This window comes from Callorhinchus milii, unplaced genomic scaffold, assembly GCF_018977255.1.
Source record: "Callorhinchus milii isolate IMCB2004 unplaced genomic scaffold, IMCB_Cmil_1.0 Scaffold11, whole genome shotgun sequence".
Lineage (NCBI taxonomy): Eukaryota > Metazoa > Chordata > Chondrichthyes > Chimaeriformes > Callorhinchidae > Callorhinchus > Callorhinchus milii.
Window position 1 is genome coordinate 7329036 of NW_024704752.1, and position 17560 is coordinate 7346595.

The following is a 17560-nucleotide window of genomic DNA, read 5'->3' on the forward strand; positions in this document are numbered from 1 at the left end:
TTTATCTATACAAGGCATTTGAGGGGATATTCTTGTAAACTGTGCAAGATCTTCATAACTTGCATTTATAGAGCGCCCATCATGAGGGGTAGTATCAGGTCATCAGCTGCTTTGCTCACTCATGGCAAGACGATCTTTGGACTAGATGCACCTTTCCTCAAGGACAATTTCTTCCCAACACTACACTTGGGTCAGACCCATCAGGCTCCATGTGGAAATGTGATAAAATTGAGGATTTGCGATTGAACTATTTATTCCAATATTGCAGATGATTTGGACATTTTAAGCCCAAAGATTGCCAAAGACAGCTGTTTTCAGAACAGACTAGTTTTATTCTCACTTCAGCTTTGTTCAGTAAGCAGTGAAGCAAATGCAAAACTAACTCCACATATACAATGTAATGCGTAGCATTCCTCTCCCCACCTCCGTTATCCATGCTTCACTTTCAAGGGCATTATCCAGCCACTGATGCCTCAATCTCTGTTCTTTAGGTGAGTTGACAAGCATGCTTGTATGATGTACAAATGGATTGGGGGGAGGGGGAGAAAGAAGAGAAACAGGGAGGGTAAAAACAATAAAGAGGGCTTCTTTCCTTTTTAGTTAAGGACCTTGTGCAATTGCCCAGAATTAGAACATTGATCTGTAAGGCAGCCCAATCCTCTACCACTGAATTTGCCAGGCAACACGCTGTTCAGCAATATCAAACCATGTTAGTTGATTTAATTGAAAAAGTCTAAAATGCATGTTTCTATAAACCCATCTCAATAGTAAACTTGATTTGGCAAGAGATCTATATACTCAAAAATAATCATCTTACATTACTCATTTGCACAGCAGAAGCCACATGAACCTAGGATTATTAGTTAAACTGCAATTTCACATTCCACTGCTGCTTCTAGTCCTATTAAAACCAAGATTCAAAATATTTGATAAACATATCCTCTCTACCAGTACCAATGCACAAAACAGTCTCCACTTGCTCAGTGAAATTGTCCCGAGGTGGCAAGGGAGCACCATTTGAGAAACATACATGAGCAGGTTTTTGAAAAGTACTGGAGCAACATTCAGTGCAAACTGATCTTTACCTGGTACTAGCACAGGAGCCCGTGGTCTTTTGGCGTGTGCTCCGCCTCAAGCTGGGGAGCTCTGCTGGTGGTGATTCACTGCGTTTCTTGGTAGATCTTCTTAAGCCTTTAAAATATTATAACAGTGCTGACATGAACCAAGATTCAAATCACATCAGGATAAAGGTACCACAAAGGATAAAGCAATCCCAATAAACCAACCCAAAAATCTTTCCTGCTGCCCCTCCAAATAGACAACCACACATCCCAGTGCTGACCATCTACGTAAGTGGTGGACACCCTGTGGCTATCAGAAGCAGTGTCATGATTGACCATTTTAGGGATGTGCAGTGTGTACTCCAATTGCTTTCATCTCCAACCCTGGGATTTTGTTCTAGTATCAGCCCAAGAACAGAGAGTGGAGAGAGGGTTGTGGCACAAGTATATAACGCACCTGTTCCTGAGCTGACCTTCAGTATATTTTCATAACTGAAGGCATTAGGATACACCATAGGAAGTTTTTCTCAGCCTCAGAAAATAGTTAAGACTTCTCACAGTACTTCCCACACATGGCAAAATTGACCCACGGTGGGGGGGGGGGGGGGGGTAGTTCATCTTAAGCTATATCTGAATTTCTATTGTACCAGAAACACTAAAGAGAAGGAAAGAGCACCTGACAGCACTTTGGGTATCCAGGTGCAACCTGCTAATTAAAGCCTTAATGGAGAGGAACATATACCCACACTGAACATTAACTGAAATAACAGGCTTCACTAACTGGAACTACTTAATTTGGTCTGCAATGGAAGTCATTTGACATCAAAGCCTTTAGTGGTGAAACCAAGATTCAAATCACTTCTGGATAAAGGTACCAACGCAATCCCAGTAACCTAACCCGAAAATCTTTCCTGCTGCCCCGTGGTCTTTTGGCGGGTGCTCCGCCTCATGCTGGGGAGCTTTGCTGCTGGTGATTCACTGCGTTTCTTGGTAGATCTTAATGCAATATTGACAGTTTCAAATAATGTTTAGAGCAATCCATAAATACAAGTTTCATAATTTCTTTACACTGTTCTTTAAAAAAATAATTTGGAGTTGCTCTGATTGCTTGGGAAAGTGCCATGCTGTGAGAGAACTCACTTTTTCCAATTAATTCTATTGCTGTTCCACACAGAAGCTAATCTGGTTTTAAATTGTACCACTAGAACCTGGGTTCAAGTCCCAGGCAGGGCGAAACGTTGGGCAAGTTTCCTTACTCCACACGCCTCTGTTTACCTAGTAGTAAGTAGGAACCTGGGTGTTGGTTGATTGGTGGATCACTTTTCCGGGATAATAATCCCTTCAAAAAATATTTAGTCACTCAATCCACAACGGTTTGTGAGACGCTGCTGTAAGCAATTTGTTGCCGGGGTTCGCCCACAAAATATACAGTCATTCACTTCACAGTATATTCTGTGAAGAGCTTTGAGACATCTAGAAGATGTGATAAGTCTCTATATCAAATGAAAGGTTTATTATTATAATAATATAACTGCCACTTTCATTTCTCGAGACCACAATCAGGTCTACCACTGCAGCTTCAATTAGATCCAAGTAATACGTGGTAGCGGGGAATTATTTGGCACAAATAATAAAACCATCAAACCACAGGGCTCATGTGGGATTTTTCAATGTACTTTTTTCAGACTTTCATTCTTAACTGAGGGATACTTTCAAGATTTTCTGGCTTCTAAGTGAACAGATGGCAACAACAACTTGCACTTATATAGCACCCTCCAAGCAGGGTAGCATCTCAGAGCACTTAACAGTGGCAGAGCCTGACTCTGAGCCGGGGGAGAGGGGGGTGGTGGCCGTACGCACAGTAGAACAGGAAAGTCTTCAGGTGGGACTTGAAACAGGGGAGAGAAGGGGCAAAGCAGAGGGATTCAGGGATAGTGTTCCAGAGTTTTGGGGCATAGTGGCTGAAAGCACGACCTCCTATGGTGGAGCGGAGGGTGCGAGGGACAAGCAGGAGGCCGGTGTCAGTCAAGCGGAGGCCCCTGGTGGTGGATTGGGGAGTGAGGAGGTTGGAGAGGTAGAGAGGTGCCAGGAGTGAATGGATTTGAACACGAGTGTGAGGATCTTGAAGTTGATCTTGAAAACATTTTCAAAAACGTGGCACATCTATAAGGGAAACTTGTGCAGATTTTCCTCTTCCAATTCCACCCCCTTCTATATTGTCCAGTGCAGTCTATTTGACCACTCCAGACATCAAATTCTGTTTCTTGGCAAAATATCCACTGAAAGAATATTTCCCTTTTCCAACAATCTAGCAGCAAGTCTGTACTATAATTCGACCTAGTACAAGTTATTGATTCATAAGGTTTACACATACTAAAATCACAGATTGCAGGCTACCTTCGGAATTAACTAGCAAACAAGTGCTCGGCAAGACTCAAATTACTATTGAATTATGTTTGTTAAATACAATGAGTCTTCATTCTAAAGCTGTTTCAACAGAACATAAGCTTCCCCACCAAATTTATGGCTCAATATCCAGGCCATAACTACATGAAAAACATTTTCATACACGTTTAATCATGGGGAAGTGTACAGAATCTACAGATGATTAGAGTGCGAATGTAGCTATTCCTAATATTAAAAGATCAGTATTCAAAACCATGGGAAGTAGAATAGGTAAAGGAGTGAAATATGAAAGAGTGAAAACACTTTTTTAAAAATAAACAGAGCATGCTTTGGAAGGAAATCAACTTAAATACAGGGTGACCAAAATGTCATGATATCTATCCTATTATTTAAAAACAAACAAAAATATCATAATTTATTTGACTTACTAGACATTGTAATGGTATCACCAGTTTTTGGTCACCCTGCATTAACAATTACAGATTTATACGAATTTGGTGGCTGGTCCAGATTAGACCTTTGACAAAGCGGTCACACAAGTGGGTTTAATAGTCAACAGGCCACATCCCAAAATAAATATTTGCATTATTATCAAACGAAGATGGTTTGCATTTCTTATTGGTAACAAAGTATAATTCTGAATCAATTTTATACACTTACTGGCTAACTTAGCTTGCAGGCCTGATGGCCCTGGCTTTGATGTCTCCGATTTAGAAGAGCCCGGAAGTGACAGTTTTGCTTTTGGCAGGTTGACTTTTGGGCTGAAACGAGTAGCCCAATCAAACTTGGAGGAGCCACCAGTTTTATTCTGTTCCTTTTCCCGACTGCTCCTGCGAGGGCTTGGGCTTGAGGCCGAGCGGGAGCGGCGAGCCTTATTCTGGTCTTTACCTTGTTTTAACCTGGCTCCCTGAGGTACGGCAGCGGAAACAGCAGCAGATGATGAAGAGGACGTAGAGGCAGAGGAGGAAGAATCAGTAACTGTGCTACACCCAGCTTTGGCTGAGGTCGCTGATTTTGAAGCCAGCTTGGTTGGTTTAGCAGATCTCTCTTCAGCACTGATCAAGTCAGCTGCAGGACCACTGTTTACAGCAGAGGTGGTTGTCTCAATCTTTTTCCTTTTCTGTAAAGGAGAGGCAGCACTGGATCCGCTTTGTTTCCTGCCCTGGGGCTTGCTCGTCGATGCAGTCGGTGCACTTTTTGCTGGCTTATCCTGTACAGACTTTCTTTTCTTTGGGGTCTTTGCTTGCACCTTATTCTTTTGTGTTTCAGTGGGACTTTCCGAGGACGGAACTGCTTTGGGCCGTTTTGTAGAACAGGTGGAGTTGGAGCTGCTACAGTCGGGACTCGGACCACGTTTCAAGCCTCTCAAACTGCTCTTGGAACTGTCTCTTTTAACAGGTTGTCCAGTTTTTAGTCTTTCTGACCTACTAATCCTCTCTTCTTGCTGCGGCACAGAAGCAACAGATGAAGAGCTGCAACTCCTGGAGTTCCTGTTAAGGAAACACATGAGTCTTATTAACAACGGTCAAACACATACAGGACAACCCAGTTATAACCTACTTTGGGTATAGTGTGGGCACATGGGGTTTTGCATGAAGGGTACATTTGAGGCACATGGGGTTTAAATTAAGATTATGAGAAATTATCTATTATGGAAGGTGGGTGCAACTACACAATAATTACTGACGATTAGAAAATAGGAATCTTAAACTGTGGGAGAATTTCTTCGTAATAGATCATTTCTCATTATCTTCATGCAAAATGTGCCTCATTTGCCTCAAATGTACCCTGCTATCCTCTGGACTGATGTCGTCTGCCATCCAGACATTTCCTTTCAAACTGGACTCAGTCGATTAGAATATCATGAGCAAGAACACAACCTAAAACCCTCTGAGAGGTTGCGGAGGTATTACAATTCTGTGTTCTCTGAAGAAGTATATTAATCCTACAGTTCTTATTTTTGGCCATGAGAGACTGAGAAATGGTCGATGGGCAGAAGAGTTAATGCTGCAGGATTCAGGAAGATCAGAATTCTCACACAAATAAAAGGATAAAAGCCTTGTGGAAGTAATTTGCTCTGATTTGCTCCTGGGACTTGAAAATATAAGGTTGACTAAGTGCATATCAAAGGGCTAAATGTTCCTATATTGCTAATGTGTAAAATGAATATTATAATTAAGAATTTTTGAGTGTTTTAGATACCTCCTTGATACACGTCCCCTGGACTGTCCAGTGGCAGCTTCGGCCTGCAATTTTGTAGCTTTGGAAGCTGGCCTACTTGCAGGTGTTTTTGCCTCCTTCCTCTCTTCTGACTGTGACCTATTATAAAAAGGAAAACAAAACTGAAATCAAACTCAATCCAAAGTGTAACCCAGTTTTCTTACAGAAATATGTTCCAATTAGGACAAAGTTAATTAGTCTTTTAAAGAATATTCAGAATGTGAACTTTTGCTGTTTGCTAAAAGCTATAGACTGTAAATTTCTCATAAATTATCAAATTGGCATTCTTAGTTGGTGCATAACATGCTACATTATGCACATAAAACAACTCAATCACATCAAATGTGGCCATATATCTCAAATATTTGTAACAATCCAATAGAAATAATATACAATAGCCTATGAAACAGCATTTTCAAACTACACTTTTGTTAAACCCGAAAACAAGTATTCCTCATTATTCCTACAGAAAGAACTGTCCGTTAACAAGTGCCACATCCTCTCTATACTTCAAAAGCTGTTTATTGCTCATTTTAAAAGAAAAATCCTGGAAATCCAGATACAATGCTTTGCTTGCAAAGATTACACTCCATCATGTTATTGAGCAATTTACTGTTTCGAAAAAGTGTGATCATATTGTTAAAACTGCAAGTTTGTTTTTGTAAAACAAGTTTCTAAATGAGTGTTATTCAGGACTGCCCTTTCTCTCCGGGAATTATAAAGAACGTTTCTTCTGATAATGCCGTTGGATGTTACTTAACTTTACTTACCCAATATAGATCATTAAACCTAACTGCACATTCAATTCCACTGGGATCAAGCTCCCTAATGTATGACGCAAAGTTGGACACAGCAGCTAACATTTAACAGAAGCCAGTCACAATGTAATGCAGTGTAGAAAAGATAAATGCAATTTATGCTATTAGTAGCTTCACCATGCTAAGTTTCAAAACTGATACGGGGAAAGCTTTGGAACTTATTAAAGCCACACGTACACAGACATGTATGCGGTTATGTAGCTACCAGCTTGTCCAACATAAAGAGAACTTAAGGAAAGCTCATCAAGTCTTGAGTTACTTAGCAGCATCTTTAGTGGAATCCAAATCATCTCATACAGTGGTCTCACACACCAAGGAAATACAAGAGCCACACACGTGCGGTTGTGAACTAAAGATTGTTGAATGGTTTATGAAAACTGGAAATGTTAAAAAACACTATTTAGTGGTAGCAATTAAGGCTGCAAAAATCTTTAAAATATCAAGATTTGAAGAGCCGTTCCAAACCACTTCTACTTCCAGCAGTTTTGATCCAAAATGGTAGCCAAAGACTCAGTCACAGAGGGCTGTCAACTTGAAATCAAAATCCCGTTTCCTTAACAGACCTGGTAGAAAAAGTTTAAAACTTTGTACGTGACATTGCAGTGTAAAAGTCTTCATTCTACACAGAAAATGGTAAAGTGACCTCATTTAAAATAAGGACATGGCAAAATATCCACTGCATTGATACGATTTTCGTAAGCTCATTTTCAGTGGTCTCAACATACCAATAATCATTTCAAACCATCCAAACAATACTTGCCTTCCTCCTTCTGCTTCTTCTTGTGGTTGGGCCCCGGCAGTGTTCCTCTGTGAACGTCGCAGTGACCCCCCTGTATTGTAATTAGGCCGGTTGGACATTGGCACCTCTCTCCTGAAGGGACATACCCTTTCTAGACACTACCATTCACTGAAAGACAAAAAGAATTTTAAAAGAAAAAATTAACCATGGCTTCAAGTATTTAAATTCTTAGTAGGTGCAATGCTCATTCAATCCATTGTACCTGCTCATTTGGAACAAAAAGCTGGTATTAGGTACAAGTTTATGACCAATATCCGAGAGAAACAACACCTACTCAAATCTTCCCAGTCCAAGAGATCTTCCCCAGTCCATGGTTCTACATGGTCTCATTCTGGATTCACAAATAGGCTTTGATCAAAAGTAACAGAGTAGGTATGAAGCAAATTCATAAACATTGTAGGACGGGAAAATTATGCACATCGAATCCATTCACATGAGTGAAACTATGTCAGAGCTGTACATGTGCTAAGTATTATTGACACACTGTACACGTGGTTAAGCATTATTGATGCAACACATTCGTATTGAAACGTTTCAAAGCGCTTCAGCAGTTTATAAAATCCATCTGTTTTCTCACACTTCCCCCAATAAATTAAAAGGGACCATCCTCACCAGTCACTTGTAGCGCACAGTACAATGTCCCTTTGCTGGGACTTTAAGAGGATTATACTAAATGAGTAGTTTTAATGCTTTAAAAGCTAGGCCTCCTCAATTGATAATGGTACAGAGTTTGTCTCAATGGTTGGTAATATTTTCCCAAAGGTTTTAATGCCAATCCACTTTGGTGGATGCAACTGGAAGCCTGAATATTTGACCCAGAGCTATTACACATACCAGCATGCTAAGGTAATTGGACTCCTAGCTGGAGGCAATTCAAGAACTGCACTGAAAGTACAGCTCGGGATCAACTTTCCCTTCCATGGTGACTACTGACAAGCAGGGAATAGAATCTACTTGTTATTATGTGATGCTTTAATGTACTGCACCATCATTCTTGCCATTTCAGCAGGAAATGTAACTAACATTGACACTCACCAAATATTGGATTTATCTGGTTTTCTAACCATTGCTCTGCCCACAAGGAATTCAGGACTTTAGAAGCCGGACAATTCTTTTTGAAAGTTATACACTTAAACTGCGTTATATAATACATGAGGGAATAGATATGCCACACAGAGAGGAACAATTTCCAGACAATGTACTTTAAATGTGAAGATCCAATTCTTAAAACTATGACGAATGCCAATTCAGTTAGTCCATAATTTTAGTCGTATTGGTAGTAATCAGAACAATGTTCTGTACAGAAATGCAATACAGTCTCTTGACAATGCTGCCCAATATAATTGCACTTCTTACATGTACTGTGTGCCAAAATTCAGTTAGTGCACAGGGTTTTTACTGACACTGAATGTTTTGAATACTTAAAACTGCCCATTGCACATTATTCTGGACTGAAACAAAATTGTTGCTCTCAAGCATGCTCCATTGTTTTCATCCAAAAATGCAGTCAATCCACTTTACAATATTCTGTGAAGCTCTTTCAGACATCTCAACAACCTGATAAGGCACTATGTCAAATGCAAGGATTATTATTATTATTATTAAAAGGGAATACCCATTGGTCACAAGGAAAGTCTAAACTGCAGTTGATTTCATTTTGCTGCTACCACAAACTCTGGAGTTTATCTGGAAACATTTTTTCCTGTTGTTTTGATTCCTGCCCAAAATAACGTTGTGCAGTAGATTGCCAGTTGACAAAACATATCAAGGAATTATGATCTTTTGACATGTCCTATAATCTTAAAAGGTTCAGAAATAAATTAAGACAGAAAGGCACACACATTTTACTCCTAGAATTTTTGCATTGCACATGGAGTAAAAATGCAGAAAACAATTAAAGCACAACTTGTAACTACTGTATATGTTAAACATGTAATTAGCAGAATTACTATGTAAATTACACGAAGATGACAAGAAGAATCTAAGAAATATTGTCTCAAAGCCAAGATAATCCTGCAGTAATTCAAGGAATCTTTGATGGTTGATCAGACTGTCTGGATTACTAATAAGACTTGGAGTTGGACAATCAACTTACAACCAGGTACCTACTTACTACTTTGTGAACAGAGGCGTGTGGAGTACAGAAACTTGCCAAACATTTCGCCCTCCGTGAGTTGAGCCCAGTTCCTCTAACTTGTGAGGCCAATCACTAAGCTACAGGACTCCACATGTACTGCTTTAGGTACAAACAGAATGTTGTCATTGGAGTCTGTCTGAATAATATGGTCAATGTATCCCAAGTACTACTCTTGAAGCACATGATGTTTGAAGATTCATCATTGGCAATTGTTTTATTCTAACATTAAAGCATTTTAAATTACCTAAATTAAACTTGATCAAAGCTTCATCATTACATTCCGTGAAGTTTCAAAATAAGTCAGAAACAAAGACAGAATGAGCTTCAATAACTGGAGGTTAGTTTGTAATTGTTATCTTGAAGAAGATTGGATTATCAAAGCAGTTATCAGACCAAATGGAAGCTCAAATACAGATGAGATCGAAATTAGTATATGGACCACTGACTTAGTCATGTTTTAACCACTTGTAGCATAGTGCCAAAACAATATAAATCAACACCTTTGTTTAGTGGGAATATGCCAAGAATTAATCAGTTAAAACCAGTGTTCAATGGGCCTCTTAAAACATTTCAAAGGTCAAGTCATTTTCCTACATCTTGTACGTTTTTTGTAATCCATTGCTACCTGGATGTGCTGGTTGTTTATGCAGTATAAGCTGAGCATATGAAGGAAAAACCACTGTTGTAACGTTCACACTTGGCAAAACCCAGACAGATGGCTGCCAGTGATAAGGTTGCAATATGAGAAAACTTGATTGGCTTCAGCTGTGAGAGAAACTCTGCTGGTTTATGAATGTCATCTGAACTTGAAAGCAAAACACCCAGGCAAACATTCAGAGCCATCTATGTATTTTATTTTTAAAATAAAAGTAGAATTGGAGGTGATTAAAAAATTGTTTTAAATAGAAATATTCAAGTGCAAAGATCACAGTGAATCCATCCAAATGTATTAAGTACCATTTTTCATGCCCCATTATAGAAAGGATATCACAGCCATGGAGAGGGTGGAGTGCGGATTCACTGGGATGATTGGATTAAGATATGAAGAAAGGGTTAAACTGGCCTGTTTTCACTGGAGTGAATAAGGTAATGAGGTACCAAATGAGTATGGAAGGTAGATTCAATGAAATCATTTAAATGGGAGTTATGGCCCTCGGATAAAAATCTAAGTGTATGGGGCAAGAACAAATAGCTCCAGTTGATAGCTGGAAGAGCTCCTGTAGATAGCGAGGAAGAACAATACAGACATGATGATTCTTTCTTTGCTAAAATACGATTCTATTCATTCTTGAACCAATACTGGAGTACTATAGCGTTAATCTACTCCAAAAGAGAATAAATATTCAATTTAAACTTCAGATTCAATGTACTGAAACTAAACTTTCTACGCCTCTGACTAGAAACCACCAAATAGAAATGTGATGATGTGATGTTCTCGATCTAGAAAGCAATTTTTAATTCCAAAATGACAGACCACAAAAGTCATGAGCAGTGAATTAAAACCAAAGTCTACAAGTCGTTCTGACGAAGGGTCGTGGACCTGAAATGTTGACTCACTTTCCTTTCTCCATAGATGCTGCCTGACCTGCTAAGTGTTCCCAGCGACTTCTGTTTTTGTCTGCAAGTTGTATTCTGGACAAGTCTAGTAAATTGGAATTTTCAAAGTAAATTCAGAAATAGAATTCACCAATGTTACAGATGTGTATCTTTACATTAACATGCCCCTTGTAAATCAAACCTTAAAAAGTTTGAGTGAAATACAAATATGAATCACTGGAAAATCTAACACAGTTTGCTGCATTACAAGAAACATTTGCTATTGAAAATAGAAATTGTGATTAATCACTAAGAAAAATCTACAGTACTTGACAGTACATATCTATAGTACACATCCAGGAACACACTCTGGCAGCAGCAGAACTGAAAGTTAACCTGGGTGACACATTTGAGGTAGGCCACTGCTACATACCAGTTTTGCACTACAACTATTAAAGATCCCTCCTAGCAGGTTAGCTTTCCTGATTTATTGTGAACAGTATTGTGCAAGACTTTCCCTCGAATGGGATGGTCTGCCAAGTCTGCTTAGAACCATTCATTGGTTAGAACCAAGCAATGGATTACCCAAACGCACTCCTCACCGGTCTCCCCAGCTCCACTATTCAAAAGATCCAGCTCATTCAGAACTCTGCCGCCTGCATACATCTCACCAGTTCTGGCCAGGTTCTACTGGCTCCCCATCACTGAACTGATCGCCCTCAAGATCCTCAACTAATATTAATCCTTGCATTTGATATAGCGCTTTTCACATCTTCTCGATGTCTCAAAGCACTTCACAGAATAGATTGTAAAGTGAATTCACCATATATTTATGGGCGAAACGCGGCAGCCAATTGCACACAGTAGTGTCCCACAAACAGTCATGGATTGAAAATGATCAATTTATTATTGTTTTTCGAGGGATTATTATTAGGCATGTGGAGTATCTCCGACTTCCTAACTCCCCAATCCACCTCCTCGCGCCTCCGCTCTACTGGCATCGGCCTTCTGCTCATCCCTCGCACCCTCCACCCCATCAGAGGTCACGCTTTCAGCCACTACTCTCCGAAACTCTGGAACACTCTCCCTCGATCCTTCCGCCTTGCTCCCTCTCGCCCCTTTTTTCAAGTCCCACCTGAAACCCTTCCTATTCAACCATGCTTACGGCCACCTCCCACCCAGTTCGGAGTCAGGCTCTGCTACTGTTAAGTGCAAGTTGGTGTTGTAGTTCGAAAGAAATCTTGTGCTGTAGCCGAGCCAAAATACAATTATTATAATTGCTGTTTGCACTCTGACTTGGGAGCAAAATACAACAAAGGGAGAAGCCTGAAAAATGGGGAGCCGTGAGTTATCTGTGCAACCTTTTTATAAAATAGTTTTTAGTATGCCTTTTATAGATTGGGACATATCTTAACAAGTCCATGGTTAAGAAGAAATGTGTGTGCAAACTTTGGACCACTTCAGACTCCTTGAATACAACAACAACTTGCACTTCTATAGCGCCCTGCATGCAGGGTAGCATCTCAAGACTTCTCTAAACTAGTTAACAAAAGAATACAATTAAAATCCTTGAGATAGTTCTGTACCTGCAGTTAATTGTATTACTCTCAGAAAAATGGGAGACATTTCTTTTGAATTCAAGATACTCATTCTCACCCTCAAATCATTCCACAATCTTGCCCCACCCCTGTGGCCTCCTTCAAACCTACCAAATCAGGTGCTCCCTTCGCTCAGCAGATATTTGCCTGATTCATGTCTCCCATTCTGACCGCCCCATAATCAGCAGACGGGCTTTCAAGCATACTGCCCTGCTCTTTAAAGCTCCCTCTGACTCACATGCATCCACCCTCCCCTTGTTCAAGAAGCACCTCTTTTACCACGCAATTGGTTATTCCCCAGCTCGGATTTGGGAACAGGGAAAGAACATGACTGATCATGACTGATCATGATCAAAACTACAAGGGTTGCACAAAGACGTGAATTTCCCAAGAGCTTCTAAAAAAAGCTCTGCAGGTGGCAAAATATACCAAAACAACTTTGTTCCAAAGTATATTACTTTCAATAAACCATTAGAAAATAAATGCTTACTTTATATTCAAATTTGACAATCAAACAAAGCAAAATTTCATTGTGTGTTAATTTTAAATCTCAAGACATCAAGAGACAAAGCAAACAGGATAACAATTCGGGATTAACTTTTTTAGGCATTATGCATATTTGTAGACTGGGTATCTTATGCGGTAAAGTGAATGAAAACTACAGCATTGCTTGGGACTCAAACTACTGACCAACTCCCCACCCGCCACCCCCACCAAGATTAAAGACATTTTTGTAAATAGTGTCGTTTTTAGAAAACTGCACTATTTTCAACAAATGTAAAAATAAAGCCATGAAGAGATCTAGATAATGGGCCTTCATAAACCAGTATAAATTATATTCTATGCATAAGCATTCACAGACTGAGTTGAAGGGAATACGTTGAAAACCAATTTTAATGAATCCCAGAGAGCCCTTCTACATTATGGTGGATAATCAAGATTCCACTGTAGCAAATGACTATCCTTGTCTGTCAATTTACATTCGAAGTGCTCCTACCATCTGAATTTTGATTGCAGGAATCTATTCCTCTTAAAACTCAACTTGAACTCACAAGATTTTGCAGCAAGTTCACATTTTCTGCAAAGAAACATGCATTTTCTTTTAAAAATGTCAAACATTGTCACATCGTTATGAACAACCAAAAGGTTTCTTTCCTCGAAAAAAGTATTGGTTCTTGTTCTGGACCAACTTTACATGGCAACTAAAACAGTGCCCAAGAAAACCTCTGATTAGTGGAAGGATAAGCTTATAGTGAAAGCATTGACTGAGATAGAAAAAATAGAAATTTCACGGCTGTAAAAACAAAGTAAATTTGAAATAACTGGATTGTCCCCTATCCCTAACCTTTACTGCCACGTTCTCAGTGTAATCTTTGGCAACCTTCTAAAGCTTTTTTTTAAAGAAAGATTTTTTTTGTGTCAACTGTTCACATGCAAACGAGAGATTCCCGGCAGGGTGAAATGTTGGGCAAGTTTCCTTACTCCACACGCCTGTTCACCTAGCAGTAAGTAGGAACCCGGTTGTTAGTCGATTGGCGGATCGCTTTTCTGGGAGTAATAAATCCTTCAAAAAGCAAACATAATTTGGTCACTTGATCTACGACTGTTTATGGGAAACTACTGTGTGCAATTGGGTGCCACATTTTGCCCACAAAATATAATTAATTCACTTTACAGTGTATTCTATGCAGCGCTTTGAGACGTCTCGAAGACGTGATAAGGCGCTCTATCAAATGCAAAGATTATTATTATGACGAGCTCAAGCCTTTCTTGTCAAGTCACATTTTTCCAGAACTGATCAGAAGTTAATTAAGAATAATATTGATCATAACAGGTGGGCATCAAACGAATGCCCCACCAATTGGACAAAAACCAAAGCTGCAAGGGCTGATTGGAAATCCTGACCAATTTCCAGTCACCTTTCTCAGCTAAACGCAGAAGATTACATTATCAATGCCTTGATTACATGGCTAAGAAATCGCACTGAATGCTCATGTAGCCTACTGCATCAGTGCATATTGTGTGCTAAAGTCTTAAGAGCTAATTCTATACATTAGTTCAGCAATGTGTGCTCTTCAGGAACTGACATTTGACATGGGAACATGGGCCAAAAACATTAGATAAGGTCCTTCAGTTCAATCCGAATGGAAACTTGACTTATATCGGTTAAGTTACCCTTCACAAGGAGGGAAGTGGCAAGTTGTAACTTGGGCCAAGAAAAACTATAGAAACTACAAAAAAAATTCACACCTGCTAACACCAGTGGGGAAACACGACAGATGGTAACCTATCCTCAGCAGTGCAGAGGCTTGGACTAAAGCTAATTTATTCTGCTTCATTAAGAGTTAACAGTACACACCTCAATTGATTGGCCAATTTTCGATTCCATTCCTGCTTTCTATGACAGGGCGAGTAAAGGAGGATTTCAAGAGAACACACCACTTAGTAAATCCAGGCTTTCTAGGCTAGTCCAAATTGAGCATCACCTGATAATAGGGGCAAACAATCGATCCCAGTGCTTCCGCATTTATCCAACCAACAGTAGAACTGCTTTGTTACACACAAACCACATTCTGGCTTAAGCTGGGGAATCCCAAGATACTTCAATAGGTAAACAGGTAGCAAGGCTGAAAAGCTATTTATTGTCTGGCACAATATTTACAACATCGAAAGATGGAACAGAAGGGTCACAGAATGAAGCAGGAAAACTTCTCAACTTGAAGTGATACTTCAATTACTACCTCCACCCCCAACCCCCTGCATATAAAATCTATTAACCGACTAGCCTGGATCTTGACATCAGTAAAGCAAGTTATGTGTTGTTAACAATCAACCGTAACCTAACCTACTTCTGGGGGATTATTAGAAACTTTTAAAAGTTCCACTGACAGCTTTTAGAAAACCACGTTGCTACCTTGTGATCCCCCAACTATGCAGTATTCTCAGAACAGAAAACCAATTCAGAGATTTCAGTGTTCTCCCTACAGGAAACGCAACCAATTCTGAACTTTTGCCTTCTGAAAGCTTCCAGATTGTAATCTTTTGTGTGTGTGTGTGGGGGGGGGGGGGGGGGGGGGGGGCGCGGTGGAGGAAAGACTGAAAGAACATACTTTGAACAAACTACAATTTTTTTTGCCACTTCAAAAGATCATATTATAGTTTGAAAGAACCAGGAAAAATATTTCCCTTCCATGAAATACTGGGTATGACAAGCTGATTTTTTTCCTCACATATTAATGGCAATTTTACAAGACAATAGATATAAGGCAGATGTCACTAATGTTATGGACCATTGTACCCATTAACCATGTTATCCATTCATGATCATTCAACAACAAGTATTTTTCCAATGTGAGAAACAGCATATAAAAAAGGAAAATATCCATACAAAAAATAGACAATGCTTAAATATTTCCCTCAAAAACATGAATGAGTTCTCTCAATGGACTTGTGGGATATGCAGCACCCAGTGTGATAGCGAGCCATGCAGTTCAAGGTCCAAAGCTTGACCCAGATTCTGTGCTGAATTAATGAATAGCAATCAAGATATCAGTTGACAGTATGATAATCCTTGGCCTGTGCTGTCTTGAGCTGGAGTGCAGAGAGCAAAGGCTAGGTTTCTGCTCGCTATCAAGTAAATTCTATCAGATGCTGATTGAATAAAGATTCAGGCTCAGCTGTGATAACCCAACTCTAGTTGAATAACCCATAAATATTCAACATCTACTCACCCAAGTAAACCAAACCCAAAGGTGAAGTAACAGAGAGTTACTGGTACCCTTGGAATCATATCCTAGCACAAATCACTACCTCAGACAAACGGAGAAAATTGGAAAACCACCTTACCAGATGAAAGCTGGTCAGCCTTGTAGGTTTAAGTAACTTCCGTCAGGCTTCAGAGTAAATGGAAGCTCAGGTATTACCCTACACACCAACAGGTTAGACACAATAAAAGTAAAACCCAACATCAGAGTGAAATTAGTTTTAGACTAGTAAACTCGTATGGATTAGTGGGATGGGGGAGGTCCTGGTCTAGAAATTCCCTTCAGGAAAAGGAGAAAACAATGCTGTTGTGTCAACCACACAGTGGCTTTGAGTAAGTTCAATTCTGTTCAAAATGTGTTCAACAGTGAGTACCTTCTGGTCACAGCAATGGCACGGGTTTCAGAAGCTTCTGTAAAAAGCAGGGAGGCAAAAGTAATGTATTTGATGAGTAAACTAACTTTGAACTATTGTTTTGTACACATGGGAACACCTTTTGAAAGGGAGGTATACTGCTTCACCTCCTTTGGCACATGCCAGCAAATATTTTGGAATCTATCAGTTATATTTGCTTTATTTACAAGTTAGTAATAACGATAAAGAAAAAGATTGATAATTTATGAATAGTCATTTAGAGTTAAATGACCATTCTGACTTATTATGACTTCTTAATTATGCAAATGGACTGAGCAATTTAAGGTTTTCCAAGTCATTGTTCATGCAAAGACTTCTGCATCGAACTGTGCTGGGATATCTGGCAAAGAATCTAAATACTCTGCCCAGTTTAACAGGAAAATGCTCATCTTGTTGGTATTATTTCAAGAAATTTTTGCTTATAAATTGTGGAGGAGTAACTTATTTATCATGCAGCAACACAACATGCAATATAGCTATCTAGAAATGTAAACTCAAGAGCGAAAAGCTGTCATCAGGAGAAATAAAATACAAGGGGTCTTTGTGTGTGTGTATATATATTTAAAAAATCATTAAGATTATATAGTTTTAAAGGATAGTTTACAGTTAAATACATCCAATTTGACATATTGTGCCAATGGTAATATATTTTATATACATACACACACACTATAAATCCATTGACACAATATATCAAATTGGATGTACTTAACTATAACCTATCCATTATCATATAATATATTTGTCTTTACAGCTTTATGACAACACGTAAAATTCAGTAAACCAAACAATTAGTATAGGATAATTGT

General features: G+C 39.3%; 1 protein-coding gene across 7 annotated transcripts in view; it reads right to left on the reverse strand.

Annotated features, from left to right (window-relative positions):
• Positions 1-17560, reverse strand: part of trip12 (thyroid hormone receptor interactor 12) — an 87671-nt gene that overhangs the window by 48351 nt on the left and 21760 nt on the right. For all 7 annotated transcript variants that reach the window (XM_042339267.1, XM_042339271.1, XM_042339268.1 and 4 more), the window contains exons 3-6: positions 7266-7412; positions 5670-5786; positions 4128-4957; positions 1086-1191 (exon numbers count right to left, since the gene is read on the reverse strand). In XM_042339267.1, coding sequence (XP_042195201.1) covers positions 1086-1191; positions 4128-4957; positions 5670-5786; positions 7266-7363 — 1151 coding nt within the window. In that variant the 5' untranslated portion in view covers positions 7364-7412. The remainder of the gene's footprint in view (positions 1-1085; positions 1192-4127; positions 4958-5669; positions 5787-7265; positions 7413-17560) is intronic.